Source organism: Pteropus alecto, unplaced genomic scaffold (assembly GCF_000325575.1).
Source record: "Pteropus alecto unplaced genomic scaffold, ASM32557v1 scaffold76, whole genome shotgun sequence".
Taxonomy (NCBI): Eukaryota; Metazoa; Chordata; class Mammalia; order Chiroptera; family Pteropodidae; genus Pteropus; species Pteropus alecto.
In genome coordinates, this window is record NW_006443138.1 from 29,590,329 (window position 1) to 29,612,925 (window position 22,597).

Sequence of the window (22,597 nt, forward strand, 5' to 3'; positions counted from 1 at the left end):
TGTTGTCAGCTGTTTATTCAGCATTCAGTTGTTTCACAGGAGTAATTGCTACCTACATACATGTATATTTGATTTTGCTTATGGGAAGGGGTGAATTCAATGTCCTCCTATGCCATCCCCATTTTAGACCTCCTAATTTTTCATTTTAACCTAAATAAAATCGTCTGTCTGTTAGTTAAACTTTTTATTTTGAGATAATCGTAGATTCACATTTAGTTTTAAGAAAAAATATAGAGGGATCCCCTGTATCTTTAGGCATTTTCCCCAGTGGTGACATCTTACAAAAACCAAGATCACAACCAGGATATAGACATTGATATAGTCGAGATACAGAGCATTTCTGTCACCACAGTGATCTCCTTTTATAGCCACACACCTACTTTCTTCTTACTCTTCCTCCACCTCTTACCTCTTGGCAGCTACTAACGTGATCTCTATTTCCATAATTTTGTCATTTCAAGAACATTATATAAACGGAAACAGAGTATGTGATCCTAGTAGATTTTTTTCACCCTACATAATCATCTGGAAATTCATCCAGATTGTTTTATCTGTCAATAGTTCATTCCTTTTTATTGTTGAGTGATATTCCATGGTATGGACGTACTACCATTTGATTAACCATTCATCTGCCGAAGGACATCTGGGTTTCCATTTTTTTCCTGTTATGTATTAACCTGCTATAAACATTTTTGTACAGGTTTTTGTATGAGCTTAAGTTTTCATATTTTTGGAATAATTTCCCAGGTGTCCAATTACAGGATCACATGGTAGTTGAATATTTAATATTTTAAGAAACCGCCAAACTCTTTTTTTAGACTGGCAGTACCATATTATTGTTACCAGTCCAGAGTCCATGTGCCTGATGCTTTGAAAAGCCAAAACTCAAATTGTCAGAGTTTGAAGAAAGGAAAAGTTTATTGATTGGGAAAGCACCAACCAAGAAGATGGGAGCCCTAGTAGTTTCTCAAGTCTGTCTTAAGGAAGGTAAAATATAAGGGGATATTTTTGTAAAAATTCAAGCCCAACTGAAATTCCTCTAGTGATTAGCATGTCTAAAGCAGGAGCTATTAGCCTGAAGGCCTTGGAAATAAGGCAGACTCGAACAAGATGGAGTCAGGGAGACCAACAAGCATTTCACTCTGTTACATTATGTTCCCAGCAGCAATGTATGAATGATCCTACTTTTCCACATCCTCACCAGCATTTGATTTTGTCTCTATTTTTATTTTGGCAGTTCTGATAGGTATATAGTGATATCTCAATGTGGTTTTAATTTTCATTTCCCAAATGGAGAATGATGTTGAATATCTTTTCATGCGCTTATTTGCTATCCGTATATCCTTTCAGTGAAATATCTCTTTCTTATTCCCATTTTCTAATTAGATTGTTTTTTTACTGTGGAGTTTTGAGAGTTCTTTATTCTGAATACTTGTCTTTTGTTAGATATGTGGTTTTACAAATATTTTCTCCCATTTTGTACGTTATCTTTTTGTCCTCTTAACAGAGACCTTTAACTCACTATGACTATATTTATTGGATATATTTTCTTTGATTAATAAACTTCATTTTTTTTAGAGCAGTTTTAGATTCATGGCAAAATTAGGCAGAAAGTACAGAGTTCCCATATACCCCAATCCCCAAACATGCACAATATTCCCCAGTACTAACTGTGGGCACCAGGGTGGTATATTTATTACAGTCAATGAACCTACATTGATAAATCATTGTCACACAACATCCATAATTTACATTAGGGTTCACTCATAGTTATGTACATTCTATGGATTTTGACCAGTTATGTATAATGACATACATCCACCATTGTAGTATCATATAATTTCACAGCCCTAAAATTCCTCTGTGCTCTCATTCATCTGTCTGTCTCCCCAACCCCTGGCAACCACTAATCTTTTTACTGTGTCCATAAATTTGCTTTTTCCAGAATGTCATATAGCTGGAATTATATAATATGTAGCCTTTTCAGAATGGCTTCTTTCACTTAGTAATATGCATTTAAGTTTTTTACACATTTTTTTCATGGCTTTATAGCTCATTTATTTTTCACACCAAAAAACATTCTATTGTCTAGATGTACCACAGTTTATCCACTCACTTACTGAAGGATATCCTGATTGTTTCCAAGTTTTGTCAGTTGTTAATAGGCTTCTATAAACAATCTCATCTAGGTTTTTGTGTGAACATATGTTTTCATTTCATTTGGGTAAATACTGAGGAGTGTGATTGTTGGATCATATGGTAAGAGTTATGTTTAGTTTTGTGAGCAAGAAACGCCAAACTGTCTTCCAAATTTTGCATTTCTACCAGCAATAAACAATCTTTTTATTCTCGCCAGCATTTGGTATTGTCTGTATTTTGAATTTAGCCATTCTGATGTATATTGTGGTTTCTCATTGTAGTTTGAATTCAATTCCCTAATGACATATGATGTTGAACATCCTCTTCTATCTTTTTCATACTTGGTGAGGTGTCTATGTCTTGCCCACTTTATCAGATTATTTATTTTCTAATTACTAAGTTTTAAGAGTTCTTTTATATATTGGATAATAGTCCCTTAACAGATGTATCTTTTGTAAATATTTTCTCCCAGTCTGTGGCTTGTCTTCCCAGTCTCTTGGTAGTTGAAGATTTTAAACATGCTTTTAAAAATAATGGTACATGTTTTTCAACAAAGTATCCAGAATACAAAGACTTAAATGCTTAAACAACTTAATAGTCTCTTATTTTAATGGAGAGGCATTATTAATGAAATGTAGAGCAAATTAATTTCTAGATATATATGGTTAACCAATCAAATTCAAAAGGGTTTATTTTCAAGTTTTACAAGTATTATGTACATGTAGCTTTTTAGAAGAAAATAAGCAGTTGCTTTTCTTTTATATGGTTAAACACTTGATAAATCACCACTTAATATATACTGCCTCAAAGGACACAAAGATCCGTTAGGCCACCAGTTTCAACCCAATGCAACATATTGAAATACCCTATTCCTCAGAGTTTCAAAAGGCATAAGGCTTTATCTACTTCATTGCTTGCCAGGCTCCATTCACTGCGAGACTTCATCATGCCACCCTGTTCCAGCTACCTAGAATATTTCTCAGGATAACATTTTAAGATTGAGTCCTTATCTGGCTCAATGCCTAGTGTGCCCTTTGTCACGCAGAAGACATTTAATAAATGTTAAACCAGCAGGAGCAAGAGGGATTAAAAGACTTCATTTTAAATGAAAGGATTAAAAAGGCGCCCAGAAAGGAGGCATATATTTGGGGAATATCAGAATTTCCCAAAGACTAAAGCATTAGGCTGGAAAATTTGGGTTAGAGCCCAACTGCAAATGGTTTGAATATCATGTGTAGTTTGTGAATTTATAAACTTATCACTTACATAGAATGGTGAATTTTTATATCTAGGATGTTCTTAGAATTTATTGTCCTGATCCAGAAAAATGAAATTGAGATGTCAGTAAATTGACAAATAATTTCTCACTCTTCTACACTTTCAGTCTTAGGCTGTTAAAGCTGGTGTCCTCAAGTATGCTGGCACATATACACACTAATCACAGAATTTTGTGAAAATTAAAATAAAATGCATAATTAGAGATTGGGGGTTTTTGGAGTCTGTAACACGTGCTTTTACTTTATTCTTTTCGTTGCTCTCTCTTTTTGTTTCTTTCAAAATACATACAAATTAAACTTTTTACATTCATGATCTCTCATGTAAGACAATGTGTATTTACTCTAGAATAGGACTACTTTAAGTATGAAATATCTTTTTCCTTCGCATGTGTTCTCAATCCGGTCTCTTAATTCTCATTATGATAAAATTCTAGGGTGTGAGAAGCAATCAAGTCTTATCACCCAGAGGCATATTTGGACAAATCAAATAATGAACTTTATAAATGAAGATATAATATTATGTTGGTTTTGGGTTTTGTTTGTTTGTTTTTACCTTCACAAAAGGCTTTTACTTTTCTTAACTTCCTACAGTAGCAACAGAGAGATGGTATATTATAGACTCCTGCTCTGCAGAGATTGACGGAGAACTACCATAGGGAAGATATCGGAACTCCTAGCCAATCAGGAGACGATAATAAGACCCTTTGGCAGCTATAAAACAATTCACAGGAGGTCATTTCATTTTACTTCATCTGAGTCAAGCGAGAACAAACCCAAATAATGTAATGTTTTAATCTCTGTAAAATTTTCTCATATTAGTCTAGTCATGAAAGAACCATTGAAGATCAACATTTCTTGTTTGTATTCATTATGCTAATTTCTTAAGCTTTACTTTGTTCTCCAAAATAATCAAGGCAGGAGATCCAACATCTTTCGACTCTGTTTAACTATAATTTTAAGAATAGACTTTACATATGATACAACTTACAGATTGCTCTAAATAAAACATCTAAAATATATTTGCTTATCTTATAAATTCATCAGCAAATCAGCCCATCAAATGTCAGTTCCTACAGATCACCTGGCTCTATAAGACTTATATGCATTTTACTTGGGCTTAGGGAAGAGCTAAATTAATCCATAGCACCTCGGTCAAACCATTGGCAAATAAATAATTGTTTAGCACTGAGGAGACAGAATAGCATTTGCAAATATTTTAATCACAATCATGTGGAAGAATGATTAAATTTTTTTATTGTGTCATAAAGGGATAGCACTAAGGAGGTTAAAAAGAGATTGCTTTCAGAATTGATTTTATAAAGTAATTTCTAAGAGTTAGGTTATTAATGCTAGTTAAGGTTGCTTTCAGATAGCTAGAGTTCCATCCCTTTAAATATGTTTAAATGTAGGCTGGAGGGGAATTTGACAGGAATGTGATAGATAGAATCAAGCAATGATTTTCATGGATGGATTTGATAATCCGTAAAGTCTTCTGCTATTCTGAGTCTGTTATTCTAGTTTTACTCTGTGATCTCGAAAGACTAATTTATGGCCTCTTTTTACTTTTTTACTGCTGTTTACTCATCAACCCTTTTCAATGTGGCTTTTGCTCCCAGGACCGAAACTGCTTTCCAGAGTAACTTGTAACGTTTTAAAAGCTGAATCCAATAGAAATTTTGCATTCTTTGTCCTAACTTGTCTGTAAACATTTTAAAGTATTTGATCATTTTTATTTATTAAAACTTTCTTTAGCTTCTAAGATACTACTATCTCCCCGTTTTCTTCTCCCTCTAAGACTATTCTCCTTTCGTTCTTTATAGACTTTTCTTTCACCACTGCTATGTGTGCCTCCCCTGATCTTGGTGGTCTCATGCACTCCAGTTATTTCAGCTATCTTCTGTGCTGATCATTTTCACATCCACATCTTAGGGCCTGATTCCAGGCCCATCTATACAACTACCTACTAGATATTGCCTCTCTCAAATTCACAGGGTTGTTCGTAAAGATTAAATTACTTAATCTGTGTAAAGTGCTTAGCTGACTACCCACCTCTATAGTAATCATCCTGGCAGTGTTGATCATGGTGAATTTTTTAACCAGTTCATTCATACTCTTTTATTTATTCTCTTGAGGAACCATTGGCTTATCCTTAAATTACTACTTTCCAAACTTTTCTTGGAATACTAGTATGCCTCAAGTTAATTGGTGTTCCACCCAGAAAATGAGGCAGTAGGGTTCCATGGTCTAGTAAGTTTGGAAAATGGTTTGAATAGGATTAATAAACTTTTTCTGTAAAGAGCCAACTAATAAATATTTTGGGCTGTGTGGACCATTTGGTCTTTCTCACAGTCGCTCATATTTCCTGTTGTAGTGCTAAAACGGTCATAGAAAATACATAAACAAATGAATATGTTTGTATTTTGTTAATATGTTATATAAAGACACTGAAATTTGAATTCCAAATAATTTGCACTATATATATATATATATCACAATAATAGTTTTTCTTTATTTTTTCAATCATTTAAAACATATAAAAGCCATTCTTTGCTTGTGGGATGTACATAAACAGGTGGCAGACCAGATTTGGCTTGTGGCCAGTAAGTTTGGCAATCCCTGCTTTAAATTGTAGCCTCCTATTAAAGATGCATAACCTATACCATAAAAAGCTCTTATAAGTTCTTATTGTGCTTTTAGGCCCAATGTTCCTCCTATTTCGCCATGGAAATCTTTTTTTTATGGGACATTTGTTAACGTCTCTTGCCATACTTCTATGGGAATACACATGAGAAATCTAACCTACAGAATACATGTGCGCCAGAGGTGAAAATTTTGGTTATGGAGCAGACTGGAAATAATAAGGGAAAATATCCTGTCTTTCTTATTTTTGCTCTAATCAGAGAATGGCAGTTTGGAAAATGAAATTACCTCTGTAAGAAAGGCACCAGTTCGGCACTACAGCTGAGTCAAAGATTTGGCTGAGTTGAAGGTGGACATGATAAAAATTCTTGCCATCGATCAGCTTTCAGAATGGGGAAAATATATGCATTGCTATAATGTAAGGTAAAATAGAAGTGTTTTAAGAGAAATAAAATAGTCAAGGAGAAAGAGATCCAAAGGCCACATACAAAATACAAGCAGTATTTTATCATTTTTTATAGTTTTAAAATAAATCTTTACTGTACTTGCTGAAATACTCTGCAAAGTTTAAAAGTTTTAAAAATTTAGTTTACATATAGTAAAATTCTAAAACTTGTTTTGAAATAATCTTTTCAATTGTCATTTTCCCGTATCTTTGAGAAGTAAACGTGTGACTCAGTAAACAAGGTTGGTTTTTGCTTTTCTGTTTGTGAGCATATTTTCCCTACTAAATAATAACATTGCTATGCAGAAAATTTTCAAGTTTAAAAAAAATCACTTTAATCAAAACATTCTGCATTTCCCATTCTTTTATGCCTACTATAACCATGTGTCGCTTATATATATAAAAGAAAAGTATTGTAATCATGCTTTCAAAATTATGTCTGGCATTTGACAAGCAACTAGAATCTAAGGGAGGATGCAGAGAAGACAGGATCATCCCCACTGACAGTAATAATTCATGTCTCAAACTCAAGCAGAGTCACTCACTCATTTCTGTAGAAGTTCTCCACCAGGTGTTTCATTCCAAAACTGGATAGGAGTGGAGTTCTTATCATTCTTGCCAACAAATTGATACCTAATGATGGAATTGTTGAATCATTAATATAGGGAGGTAGTAAATTAGAATTTGTTTTCATCCATTTTGGCCAGCCAGTGCTTTTGGTAACCATCAAGATCTCAGCAGCCTAGTGTTTTTAGATCCTTCTCAGCACACGCCAGCAGTCAGTCATTCATGTAGATCCCTACAGCTTTAAAATTCTTCATTTACAGCTTGAAGAATATATTGGATATTTACTCATTGGAACAATTCCTACTTTTTTAAGGCAGTGTACCACAAATCCAAACATTAGATATTCTGTATAATGTTGGCTATTTTGTGAAATCAAGACACACTTAGCTCTTGATTATGCTAGAAGGTGGAGAAATGAGTGCCATGATACCACTGGCATTCTTCTAGCAAATGTCATAGCAAACAGACTTGGAATGCAGCGTAAGCTAAAAAAAGAAGGCAGGCCAGCCATCACGGTAGCACAGTGTGGACAGCTGGTATGGACATGTTATCCATCTATGACTGGAAAAGGTTAAGTAAACAGTGGGACAGTGACAAAGTGCAGGGATTAATTGCTTAAAGCATTCAATTATTCTTAAAAGAGACATCTAAATAAATAGAAGTATTCTGGAGTTTGAGTTCTGAGAAACAATGTAAAGACTTTATTTTCCTTTGGGAACAGAAAATTCCTAAGAAAACAGTAGATGATGTAGCCCAAAAGTTTGAGTGTAACAACGACAGGTGTACCTTATTTTGAAGGGATTACATCTCTATAGGGGAGGTTTTGTACTCTGAATTTTTCTGTTCATATTATACTATCAAACATGAAGCAGAAAGGACATACTGCTGTGAAATAGTAAAGACAGAAATGAAAGAAAAGGCCTGTATAAATCTTTTTGTACACATCATCCCCAGATGTCACTGTGAACCCACCACTTAGGTTCATCTCTTGTGGTTCATGCTAAGCTGTTTCCCCCACCCTCAGATTTCCCAACACAAATCAGTGGGTTTAAGACTTAATGCACTAGGGATTTTCATAGGATTTGAGTAAATCTCCAGCGAAAACTCTCTTGGCTTGCCAGCTATTTTTAAAGGCAGAAATTTATGAAGCAGAAGATCCTAAGTTCACCTGACTGTCTTGTGGTGGCCCTTGCCATGAAGATAGAAGGAAGTTTGCCTATGAATGCATTATGAGATGCTCACCTAAACTTTTTCGAACAATCTGTTGGATAGAACCACACCGCAGAAGTCATCTCTGCATGATATTTCTAAGTCGAGTAATGGTCAATATTATGAATGTCTATAATATCATCAGAATTTAAGAGTTTAAAATAACTGATCATTTTCACTATGGAATTGGTAGATTTTGTATATACTTATTGAATTAGGAAAAGTAAATATAAATGCTAAAAACCCAGATCTTGATAAGGATGTGAGGAATTGGGAATACCTAATACCTTACTCTTAGTCTTTTAAATTAGTTCATCTTTCCATAAAGTACTAGGTCTCAAAATTACCTAGAGAGTTTCTTTAAAGTATAGATACCCATCCCCCGAAATTCAGATTAAGTAGGTTGGGAATAAAATACAGACTTCCATTTTGAATGATTTCTTATGTTTGAAACCACCATTTGTAAAGCAAGTTTGATATATATTTTTTTTCAGTTACACAACTTTCCACAACTATTTACCTAATTATTCTTGAGCACTTCTCGGGTTCCACAGGTAAATCTACTTTCCTCTCATAGATATTTTCCTTGATAGGCATTTTGGATTGATTTTAATGTGCTAAGAATTTCCTTATCCATTTTTTTCTTTCTAAATTATAGTTTGTCATAACATAAATCATCTATATCATCAAAGATAGAGTTTCTGTTTTTTTGTTGTCCTGGTGTTTGGGAGTGATTTTCTAGGGGAGAAGGGAGCTCATAGGTCTTTATTTTCCATCTGGAAATCAGAAATCCAAAACTGTCATTAGTTCTATATTGGAGCCCTAAAATAATTTTAATCAAGAAGAGAAAGGAGAAGGCATAGTAGCCTTAGGATTAAGTCATGTTAGTTGAGGCTTTTTTTTTTTTTAAGATGGGTATCAGTAATTGTAGCATGGTGAGGGCCTGAACAATCATTTTAGAACAAATAAAACACATGTTCTTTATTTTTATGAGTTCTCCCTGGAAATAGGTGGTCATTAGGTAGAATCCAAGGATCACTTCTACACTGAACTAGGGGTGGAGACAACTTAGTCTAATGAACTGTGACTGTATATTGAATGTAGTCTAAGTATCTCACATAAATGATATTATTTTCCTTTCTGGTATACTGTTTCACCATAAATTGTAGTTTCCTGCATAATATATTGAAGTGGCTTTTGCTCTCTATATATTTGGGTATAACAAAAGATACAAATGACATCACTAGAATCCTCAAACATGGAGAACATATAGATAAGTTTTACATACAATTTTGTAGTAGATTAATTTTATAGTTCTCGATTTCTTTTAAAGAAAGATATTATATGCCATTATTTTACAAATTAATGTGGATCCCGTAAATTTTAGTGGATCTCATTCTAATCAATAAGTGAAATGACATACCAAAGGAACAGATATTCTCTTAACAAGGTACTCCTTTCTCTTCAAGCTTTTTTTTCTTAAATAATGTATTCAGAGGGTAATTCTGGTCTTTTTAATTTCTAGATTCCAGTTATATTATATATTTTGCTATTTATAGACTTTTCATAGATTTTGCCTTGTGTATATAAAATGCTAAACAGATTTGAAACCTTTTATTAAAGGTTTTAGGATTTATGCTCACCTGCTTTGATAAAAATAACAGAGTAAATGCCGGCCTCAGTATCCAACTTGGCTGCTCAAGGCACCTATAAGCCCAGCATGGGTGGCAGGCATATATAGATGGCTTGGTGACTCTTACCAGGTGGCCCCTGAGGTGCACAGTCTGCAGCTGAACTTGGCCTGCAGCCGAACGCCTCTCAGGCCTGTGTTAAGGGGCCCCACAGGACACCTACTACATAAAGCTACTCTACCAAGACTAGGAGACTTAGGAGCCCTACCTTATACATAGAAACAGACACACAGGGGGGTAGCCAAAATGGGGAGACAAAGAATCATCTTCCACTTGAAAGAATAGAACAAAGCTCCAGAAAAAGAATTCACCAAAATAGTGACAAGCAATCTACCAGGTGCAGAGTTCAAACCACTGGTTATAAGGATGTTCAAGGAACTTAGGGGAAGAGTAGATGAACTCAGAGCTTTAACAGAGATATTAAAAGAAAAAAATGGAGATAAAAAACATAGGGAGCTAGTCAGGAATGAAGAATACAATATCTAAGATGAAAGAATTAACAGAGTGGATGAAACGGAGGATTGAATCAGTGACATAAAGGATGGGGTAGCAGAAAACACCCAATCAGAACAGTAGCAAGAAAAAATAATCCAAAAAAATGAAGATAGTTTAAGAAGTCTCTGGTACAGTATCAAGCTTAACAACATTTGCATCATAGGAGTACCAGAAGGAGAAGAGAGAAAGCAAGGAATTGAAAACCTATTTGAAGAAATAATGATGGAAAACTTCCCTAACCAGGTGAAGAAAATAGACATACAACCCCAGGAAGCTCAGAGAGTCCCAAACAAGAAGAACTCAAAGAGGCCCACACCAAGATACATCATATTTAAAATTCCAAAGGTTAAATTCGAAGAGAGAATCTTAAAAGCAGCAAGAGAAAAGCAGTTAGTTACATACAAGGGCATGCCCATAAGACTGTCAGCCAATTTCTCAACAGAAACTTTCCAAGCCAAAGGGCTTGGCACAAAATATTCAAAGTGATGAAAACCCATGACCTACAACCAAGATTACTTTACCTAGCAAAGTTATCATTTAGAGTCGAAGGACAGATAAAGAGCTTCCCAGACAGGAAAAAGCTGAAGGAGTTCATCACCACCAAGCCAGTATTACAGGAAATGTGGAGGGACTTCTTTAAGAAGAAGAAAAAAATATATATCAAAAGTCTAAAGAATGGCAATAACTACATATCTATCAATGAGTACTTCAAATGAAAAAGAATTAAATGTTACAATCAGAAGATAAGATTGCTGAATGGATAAGAAAACAAGACCCTTACATAAGCTGCTTACAAGAAACTTACTTCAGATTAAAAGACACACAGAGACTAAAAGTAATGGGATGGAAAAAGATACTGCCCGATGGACCTAGAGGGCAGTGTGCTGAGTAGATTAAATCAGATAGAGGAAGACATGCCATATGATTGCATATGTATGTAGAATCTAAAGAACAAAATAAATAGAAACAAACTCATAGATACGGAGAATATTTTGAAGGTTACCAGATGAGAGGGGGATTGGGGGGTTGGTGGAAAATAGAGAAGGGATTAAGAAGTACAAATTGATAGTTACAAAATAGTCGTGGAGATAGAAAGTATAGTATAAGGAATATAGCCAATAATATTGTAATAATTATGTATGGTGTTAGAGGGGCACTAGATTTATTGGGTTGATCACTTTGTGAGTTATATAGATGTCTAATCACTATGTTGTACATCTGAAATATAACATGCGCCAAATAAAACATTAAAAAATAACAGTAAACTTAAATGTAAATTTGTCTCTTTCATATAAGAGTTGAAACTGGTATAATAATTCTGCTCTACGAAGTTATAGGGTCCAGAGACATCTTGTCTTGTTGCTTTGCCAACCCTGGGATATTATTACCCCATCTACGTAATCCAAGACGGCTCACTACCACATTGTATCCCAGTCAGCAGAAGGGGAGAAAGGGAGAGCACACTGAGCTATATGAACAATAAGCTACTTTGATTTAGTATAATTCAAAAGTGAAGAAACCTAGAATATTAAAAGGAAGAGTCTGGATGTCATACTCAGCAGAAGGAGATCTCTAGATGTAACACTGTTTAGAGGAGATTATGTTGGCCTGATCTATTCTTGAAGAATATGAGGTTTGTCTATGAAGTGATAAAAAAAAATTATTTTTAAAAATAAGAGTGTTGAAACATAGGATCCAACTGAATCGCCAAATAGTCATCTAGACAATTTTATACTTATTCTGTTGGCACTGTCATTGCTAAAAATATATTTGTGATTCTTTTCTTGGAAGTTGATTTCAGAGCCAGTTTGCAAAATGCCTCCAATAATAAATATATAGTTACACCTCATTTTGGTCCCAAAAGCATATCATCCTGATTTGTTGTTTAACTTTAATGCCTCAGACTTGAAGTCAAAACTAAAAAGATATTTATCCTAATGCCATATGATAGCATAGCTTTTGAAACCAGTTTTAAATTTGGCAGCATCATTAGAATAAATGTTTTTATATAACTTCCCAAAATGAATTTTTTGAAGAACTTATCTTCATTTGACATATAAGTTACAGGTATAGTTCATGAAGGAAGCAAGTAAATAACTTTTGCTATGTTTTAAGGAAAAATGGAATAAGAAGGAGCATCTTATATATTAGTGATATTAAACTTTCAGTAATCCCAGGGAAGATCTAGAATTGAGGCCATTTGCTTTGGAGCAAGCCAGTTTAATCATGGAATGTAGATTTTACCATATTTATTATGACCTTGTAGGCAAGTGCATTTTTCAAGTGCCTCAACATTTGGTCCAGTCTTAACAAAGTCAATCTTTTTGTTGTCTACATATAAAATTTAAAGTGATGCCCCAGACTTTGTTAAAAGAAACCTTGGTTAAAGATTTTGTTGGTTTGTGTTTTAATACAGAAGGAATTTTCTAACATTTTGGCACATGGATATCATCAGTAGATCGAAAAAGAGCTTATTAAAGACTGTGTGACATCTAACAAAGAGCAAAAAGTTTATTAAAATGATTTAGTTGTATGCATAATTTTGCTTAATGTCTAGCTTCTGTAATAGACCAAGGTCTGTGAAGCCATCATGTCAGTATATCAGTAGTACTTAGAATAAGACTGGTACATTGTAGGCACTCCACATATTTGGTAATTGGTTAACTTATATCTTGTTTTGTGTGTAGTAGTAGGATTCTCAGTATCAGGACACAGGCTAGTAAGTAAAGTAGTTCATGCTTCTGGACCTATAGCTAAGCACATAAAAATACCTAAAAAATGAACTAGCAAAGTTGTTAAATTCCTTTTCTCACTACCTGGCTTTTGTGACTTTCTAGTATAATTTTTGAGAGTTTCTGATGTAGCTCAGTGAGGTTGCATCCACTGTTACATCGCTGCGGTATATTACAATGATATCTATAATGTCTCATTTGCTCCCGTTCCTTCATTCTGCTGTATGCATTTTCTTAAAGATGCCTTTGTTGTTTGTTAAGATAATATTGAATATTATCTTAATGAGATAAATTTCTTACATTTTTGACACACTAAAAAAAAAAAGATTTTATTCCCTCTGAAGAATCATTAGGACATTAAATTACAGAGTAGCTTGTGTCAGAAATCTTATGGGATTTGGCTTTATGCAAAAGTGTCAGCTTCCTTCAAAATCATTCCATGCTTTCCCTCTATAATCCTATTTAGTTTTTATTGTAGATGTGTCTTTTTTATTATTAAGTTTATTGAGGTGGCATTGATTAATAAAATTACAGATTTAAGTGTGCAGTTCAATAATACATCATCCGTGTATTGCATTGTTCATTCACCACCCAAAGTCAGATCTCCTTCCATCATATATTTGACTTCTTTTACCCTTTTCTACCACCCCCCTCACCACTTTCCCTCTGGTAACCACTAAACTGTTGTCTGTGTCTATGAGTTTTTGTTTGTTTGTCTTGTTCATTTGTTGCTTTCAGTTTTATAGCTCACATATGAGTGAAATGATACAGTTCTCAGCTTTTTCCATCTGACAGAGTATCATGTAAATGTTTCTTAATAGAATCAGAAGAGGATGCTATTTTCTGTAGGGCTCTAACCATCTTTAATGTACTGGGACTTCTTTAAGAAAGTTTCATCTTTAAAAGATTAGCATAAAGAAGAGTAAGTGTAACAATGACTCTGGATGAGCTTATATGCAAAAAGGTATTTGCTTTCTGTGATCAAGTAATCATGTAAGCACTGAGTAAAATTTATTTGATTATCAGAAAGTGTACTTTGTTGTATAAAGAATGGGTAATGCTATAATTAATCGTTTATCTCTTCCTTTTCTCTTGTGTTCATTAATGGGCTTTTCCTAATCTTGGTTCAGAGACAGTAGAACAAGAAGAAGTTTTAGTTTTGGAGTAATTCAGTTTTTAGTTAATTGACTCTAATTTACTGAGTACCTACTATGTGAAGAGCTTATATGTGGAGAATACAGTGAAGTTAAGATAAGGTCCCTATACTCAAAAAACTTAAACCCTATTTGAGTACTGAAGATTTAAATATGTGTAACATGTTATTTTTAAAAATTCTTCCCAGCCTACCAGGATTGTCTCTTCCAAAACAATATATGATATATATATATTAAGTTCTATGTAATTTGACAAGTAAAAGATGCCAGAAGTAGAGTAGCTTGAGGAGGCTTTATTGGGAAGATAAGTGTTGACTTTAAAGGATGGGCATAAAAGGTGAGAGAAGAGTATTCAAAGATCAGCCCATGAAATTGAGGTCACGCTATTTTCAGTCTCTGGCCTGAAAAATAAAATGCCTGTTTGTATTCAGCTAATAAAAAATTTATTATCCACATTGTCTTCTGAACCATAAACAGAATGTCTTTATATTTATATAGGTCTTCTTTAATTTCTTTCAATAATGTTTTCTAGTTTTTGGAGTAAGATTTTATACTTTTTGTTAAATTGATTCCTAAATGTTATATTCTTTTTGCTGTTATTGGAAATAAAACCATTTTCTTAATTTAAAAAAAAAAAAGAATTTGTTATCTACTAAAGAAATCTGTGCTTTGGCAAAATGAGCTTTACATACCAACCTCATGTTCTCTTAAGGGAAGCTGATATCTTGGTTAAATACCCAGACCCCTTCTGCCTTCTTAATCTTGAGCACTATAAACAAACAAGGCCTAGATCTAAAAACCTAGCTTATTTGTTTGTTTGTTTATTAAATTTATTTGAGTGACACTGATTAATAAAATTATATAAGTTTCAAGTGTATGGTTCAATAATACGTCATCTGTATGTTGCATTGTGTGTTTCACCACCCAAAGTTAAATTTCCTTCCATCACCTTATATTTGACCCCCTTTACCCTTATCTACCTTCCCCTCATCCCCACTTTCCCTCGATAACCCCTAAACTGTTACCTGTGTCCATGAGTCTGTTTTTCTTATTCATTTCTGGATTTCAGTTTTATATCCCACATATGAGTGAAATCATTTAGTTCTCAACTTTTTCTGTCTAACTCATTGCATTTAGCACGATAATCTCAAGACCCATCCATGTGTCACAAATGGCAGTATTTCATCTTTTCTCGTGGCCGAGTAATATTCCATTGTATATCTGTACCACAGCTTCTTTAGCCAGTCATCTATTGAAGGACATTTTGGTTGTTTCCATGTCTTGGCCACAATGAATAATGCTGTAAGAATATTCGGGTGCATATATCTTTACAGATAACTGCTTTCAGATATCCAGAGGGATTGCTGGGTCATATGGTAATTCTATTCTTAATTTTTTGAGGAAGCTCCATACTGTTTTCCATAGTGGCTGTACCAATTTACATTCCCACCAGGAGTGTATGAGGGTTCCTTTTCCCCCACAACCTCTCCAACACTTGTTATTACTTACCCTGTTGATGATAACCGTTCTAACAGGTGTGAGGTGGTATCTCATTGTGGTTTTAATTTGCATTTCCTAATAGCTAGTGAGTTTGAGCATCTTTTTATACATCTGTTGGCCATTTGCATGTCTTCTTGAGAGAAGTGTTTGTTCAGGTCCTCTGCCCATTTTTTAATTGGATTTTTTGTTAAAAACCTAGTTTGAATTCCCATTCCACAGTCATGAAAATTGAGTAAAAATGTCTCATGGAATTTCTTTTATGAAAGTTCCTCTAGGAAAGCAAAATATTGGACTATATAATGCATTGTATATAAGACAATGACTATCCATAAAAAAACTGAAGCTGTAGTTTTTGAAAGGCATTTACATATTGTCAGCTAATCAGTAAGGGATGGAATTAATAGCTGACTCTTTGTACGAAACATGGGGGTTAGGGAGTAGAAAAAATGTCCAGAGTTTATTGGGACCTTGTTTAAAGTGATGGAGGCTCAATTATATTTAAAATATTCATGGAAGAAGAGCTAGATGTCAGTGCTTCTTAAAGCCATTCTGTTTTCCCATGAAGTTCTTTCTTTATTTTAGATCTTTTATCTCCAAATTGCTTCATTGTGTTTCTAGTACTTCTTCAGGAGTCATTGTCTTATGGCCCTACAGATGATTGGACAGGCTTTTGTATAATTGAATATTTATTTCAAGTAACCAGATATTGGAACTCCTATAAATATCACCTCCGGTTTGTTTGTTTGTTTATTTTTTTAACACCTACAGTACCTGGTATTCCTAGGTGGTCTCCCATCCAAGCACTAACCAGGCCCGACCCTGCTTAGCTTCCGAGATCAGACGATATCGGGCATGCTCAGGGTGGCATGGCCGTAGACTCACCTCCAGTTTCTTGAACAGATTTTCAATATCACTGCAAATGACATTTAACATTAAGTGGCAAATTGTTCACAGAAATTCTGAGTTGTATCTAATTCAGTGGCCCTGAAGCCATGGTTGTATATTACAGTTTCGAAATAGACTTAATAAGGAAGAGCATCAGGGCCTCAATGAGGCTACTACCATCATTCATTAAATCCTTTCAGTGCTTCTACCTCAGACCTTTCCTCATCTGCTTAGTGCATCTGATCTTGGCTGTTCCCACCTCCACTTTCCTAGTCCAACAATGACTGGATGAGAGACGAAGATTTTTAGAGATCTATTTAGAGATTGGTGGAGTTATTGGTTTGTGATACATTTATGAAGTGCCTTCTCTGCCAGGAAAGAAAAAAGTATAAATGGTTTAAGTACATTCAATGCAGAGTTTACAATATTTGCAAGTTTCTGGTGTTCAAAGCCATGAACCAAGAGTCTAGAAGGAAAATATTTTAAAAATACAAGGTAGTAGCATTATTCACAATAACCAAAATGTGGAAGCAACTCAGATGTCCATTGACTGATGAATGGATAAACAAACTGTGATGTATATATATATAGTGGAATATTACTGAGCTTTGAAAAAAAAGGAAATGCTGACACATGCTACCAATATATGAACATTAAGGACATTATGTGATATAAGCCAATCACAAAAAGACAAATACTACATGATTCCCTTTACATGAAGTATCTAGAGTAGACAAATTCATAGAGATGGAAAGTAAATGGTGGTTCCCAGGAGCTGGGGAGAAGGGAGAATGGGGTGTTGTTTAATAGGTATAGTTTAATTTTGCAAGATGAAGAGAGTTCTAGGAATTGATCATACAACAGTATGAATGTACTACTGAACTATACTCTTAAAAATGGTTAAGATGATAAATTTTGTTATGTATATTTTACCACATTTAAAACTTTTTAATTTTTTAAATTAGCAAACTAATAAATTGAAAGATCAATAAACTTGTAGAAACATTGAAAGAAAAATTTAAAGACCTAAGACATGAACATATAATATAGTTGAGGAAACAGATCCTCCACCTATAGAAGAATTGGAGGACATTTACAGAGCAAATGGCTGTTTAATATAAAATAAACTGTGAAAATGCTAAAAGAAAAGCTATTTGAATAGAGAGAAATTAGCAGTCAGGTGGGGAACCAGATTTAGAAGAAGGGAAAGCTAAGGCATTTCAGATAGAGAGCATAGCATAAACAGAGGGTCCTTGGTAGACAATGAGGAAGAAATAGGTTGAAAATTTTAGCTGGTCAAATATTAGCCTAAAGCGTTTGATATTGTAAGAAACCAGATAAAATGGCATTGGAGGAATAGGACAGTATAGAATGATGGACAAATCAGAGAAGAAGTTTTAAGAATAATATAGGTCCATGTTAAAAGTATGGTAGTGTCTATGATAGTGAACATGCAGATACAAAGTGTTGGGTTATTTAAAAGCTATTTAGGAAGAACCAACAAAATTTGAGTATTGGTTATGGGAAGCAAAGAAAAAATCAAATTATTTAAATGTTGTTAGCCTACAGACCTAGGAATATGGTGATTCAATTAACATTGAAAAGAAAATTTGTTATGGTGGATGGTAAACGTTAGTGAGTGTTGACATTTTACATTAAAAATATTTCTGAGTATCTAAATAAAGATGACCTAGAGAGAAGATAATAAGACATTTCATCAGGCTTGCCCACATAGGCTCAGCTACAGACTGGTTTTCATTGAGCTTAATTAACGTAGTATATCTATCTGCCAGACTCTCTGAGACCCCTGTAAAGGATTTTGGAGAAAATAGTAATGAAAAAGAAATGAAATGAAATGGTTGAAGAGATATCCTAGTAGTTTGCTACTTACTCTAGATAGTTGAGTCGTTAAATAACAAAGGAAGCATCAATAAAAGAATCTAGATTTTAACAAAAAGCAACAAATGAGCAGACAGAACAAATTCATAGATTCAGCCAACAACAGAATGATGGTTACCAGGAAAAGAAATAGAAGAGGGGAGGATAAAAGGAGTCAAATATGTGGTGACAGGAGGAGACTAGACTTTACAGATGTCTTATTATAAAGCTATACACCTGAAATTTATATAATGTTATTAACCAATGTTACCCCAATAAACTTAATTTTTGAAAAAAATCTAGATTTTAAATTTATTATAAAATTGGAGTAGATTAAGTTATACCTACATGTCCATGACATTGTCTAAAGCTACATTCTCATTCTCACTTTATCTGTTCACTGATGTTTTCAGGATTATTGAATTTATGAAACATGATTATGTAATCATTCCACTTGATATACCCAGTTGGAGGAAGAGGGGAAAATAAACCTTGATAACCTTCATTAATAAACCTTCATTAATACTCCTTTTGTGCATTGCATTTCTTTTAAACAAACATACACACATATTTAGGAGTTTCTTATATTATTAGCTGCTGTCATTCCAACATTAGTTATATCTCTTATTGACTAGTTACAAAAGGCTAACGTATTGTTCTCAAGGATTCAGGAATTATCGAAAGGATTTTGAGCTTCATTTGCCTTGGGTATTTGCCTCCTGTTTCTGCAATTTGCTCAGAAGGGGAAAGGGGACAGAGAAGGTGGTCTTACTGTTTCTTGAAGCTCGAATACCACAGCAGAGTCCTTTTAGAGACATCTTGATTCTATTAGGATTTGCAGGTCAAAGGGCAGGTTGAACTTTTCTGGTAGTTTAAAGCACCAGGAATGGAGTGATAGACCACTTTAATGACTCAAAAAGTTAGATTTCTGCTCCTACTCATTAGGTAACATGGCATGTTAGTCATGCAGTAGGGGTTAATTAATCACTTTGAAAGATTATGTGTCCATATTTTTTATTTTGTTTAACTATAGACAGAATAAGGAGAGTAATTTGGCAGGAAGAGCATCGCGGTTCTTATTTTAGCTCTGGGCTCGTGGCATACATATATTACCTTTCATATTTTAGTCGCTTATATTATTCCCTAGGGACTCATGAGAAATGAAGTCAGAAGGAAGTCTAGGAAGTCTTCTTTTTCATAGCCTTTAAGTTAGTGAAGCTCTTAAGGTCAATTATTAATCCCCAACAAGCTTCATTATCTTTTAAACAGCCATATTAGAATTAGAATAGGTGACTTCCAGATCTCAAGCGATTGATTTAAAAAGGAAATATTTCTGGTGGGTTTTTTTTCATATATATATAATTTTACCAGAAAAATATCTTTTTTTTTTTTTCAAAGAAGCAGTTATATAAAGGGTAGGTAGCTACTAAAATAAGATTCATTTTGCAATTTGATTTTTTCACTCTGAATTTCATTCCCTCTGAAAAGCAGGATGTTCTTAACAAAATTTTTTGGTTTAGACAATTTTGAATGCTCTCTGTAAGACTTAACCACGTAAGGTCAACTATACCATATGGTTTTTTCTAGCAGATGTGTTAAGGGAATGACGATTTTTCTTCTACCCCAAAAGTTAGGTGGCTATTACTATTTATTAGCTTTGATATTATTGCCTAATAATAATATTAAATTTTTTCTAGAGGTTGTTCTCCTCTATAGTGTCCATTTCAAATTCACCAAAATTATAGACAGAACAATACTGTCTCTTTCCAAAAACAAAAGAAAAACCCAAAAGCTAATATGTCCATAAAAGTTACTAACAGTACCCAGAGTTTATATGATTGTACGTATAATATGTAATCAAAGCATTTTATTCTCTTGACTATGAGTTGCCCTTTTTAGGCACATACACATGTAAATATCAATATCAAGAGTAAACCTTTAAAATGGAAAGTATGTTAATCTATTAGGGAATTTTTAGAGTGAGAGTCATGTGTATGGGAGAGAAAGCTGGATTCTGTGCAGTTCATACTATCAGTGCTGAATAAAAAATGGCATCAAAGACATAATAAAATTTCTATTTGAATTGTATATAAAGAGAAAAAAACTTCAAATTATTTTTCCTATCAAAAAGACATTATTCCAATGTGAATAATTTGCCTTCATTACCACATTCTTTATTTTAAAATTTAGAATCTGAATTGTCAGCTGTTATATCATATTGCAATTTGGGAATGTAACATTTTACCCCAGAGATTAACTGTACCACACTAATTGGCCAAGCATATTCATTTATGAAAGAATTTGGAATTTGGTCACGATGCTTCAACAATATAGGATAGTTTTTACTATTTCATGTTATAATGCTTTCCTTACGCACAGACTGGAACTCAAATCACCTGTGTATCTTCATTCAGCAAAGGTGCATGCTCATGATTCGATCTAATTGGATAGAATAATTTATCTTTCATTCATTCATCTTTTGTTTGCCTGCTGCTAAATGTGTAATTCTGACTGTTGTTGCACAGAAATGCAGCACCCTAATTGAGAAAGTGCATTTCTCATTTCAGCTTTGTCAGTCTTCCCAAAAAGGAACAGATGATAGCAATCAACAGGAAACTGCATAGTGAGACCATCTTGAACTCCTTCACCTTTAAGCTCATTTCACCACTTAACATATTTTTTTCAAGTGGTCAGTGGATATATTTAGATGGTCATTATCCCTTCGGTGTTGACTAGAGCTTCCTGGGATAAGCCATCTGCAGTTCCTTAGAATTATATAGAGTGTAAGGACAGTGGAAAGTTATACTGGGATCAGCAAGAATCTTCTTCCCTCCCAACAGCAAACATTCGCTAAACAAATCTTCATTTCCATGAGGTAAACTCAGCTACATCCTCCCTCTGTTAGTACTGCTTGTTCATGGTTCCTCAGACCTACCCATCCAGAATATAAAATATCCTAGTCAGACTATTCAAAAGATAGTCTTCCAGTTTGTGGCCAAACTAAAACTCTTCCATATGACTGCTATTGAAGCATAATTATCTTAACAAAAGACAGAAGCAAGGTTAAACTTGGGCAATCCGTTCTCAGATTCAGCATTTCCTCAGGTCAAAAGCTCAGGCCACTTATATAGTTCCTGTAAATCAAATCTGGCTTCCTACAGATGACTTACATTAAAGATGAGCTATTGAGGAATGCATTTTGGACAATGAGACTAATTGTTCGACTCCATTCTGATTATTTTGTAAATTTTCTTGTCCACTGCCCCCTACTTAATGCCACCCTCTTTTATTTTCTGGATATTAACCAAAGAGTGAGTTAGCTAAACCATAAGGAATCTGTAAAGTTTAAATTTTTGTTTTAAAGTGTACAGATCATTGCCAACTACAGCCATGACTGGAAACTTATTTGCATTGATGAGATAAAAAGAATTGTAGATGTTCAGAATGCCCCAGAAACAGATGGCTGGTTTACTGATGTTTACAATTTGTTATACACTCTGTACATAAAAGTGTTTTTAGTTTCAGTAATGCCTCATTTTGCATGGAAGCTACTAAATACTTATCAAAAAATGAGTTAAATGGGTCAAGTATACAGGTGACAAGATTATTCTTAAGAAAGTCATTAACTTTGTATGCTTTTCAAGTTTAACTTCGTCTAGGAACTCTTTATTGCAGTGCCAGTATGACAACATGTAAAGACATTCAGAATCAGAAAAATCTGAATGGGATGCCTGGCTGTACCATTTACTTCAAGTGCGAACTTGGCCAAGCCTTAGTTTCATCACCCATAAAATGGGGATAAAAATTATAGTAACTTCAAAGGATTGTTGAGGATTAAATGGAAATCTTGGCATTTTCTTTTTTTTTGCAGGCAGGAAGCTCTTCTGGCTGCCATTAGTGAAAAAGATGCCAATATCGCTCTTTTGGAGCTTTCATCCTCTAAGAAAAAGACCCAAGAGGAAGTGGCTGCACTAAAGCGAGAGAA

The 22,597-nt window shown here is 34.1% G+C and overlaps 1 protein-coding gene and 1 pseudogene across 1 annotated transcript in view; one reads left to right on the plus strand and one right to left on the minus strand.

Moving 5' to 3' along the window:
* The window catches only part of ERC1 (ELKS/RAB6-interacting/CAST family member 1), a 480,046-nt gene that overhangs the window by 349,211 nt on the left and 108,238 nt on the right, over nucleotides 1-22,597 (plus strand). Inside the window, exon 16 of the mRNA XM_015598545.2 lies at nucleotides 22,484-22,596. Within this exon, the coding sequence (XP_015454031.1) occupies nucleotides 22,484-22,596 (113 nt within the window). The remainder of the gene's footprint in view (nucleotides 1-22,483; nucleotide 22,597) is intronic.
* Nucleotides 16,609-16,727, minus strand: LOC112472340 (annotated as a pseudogene).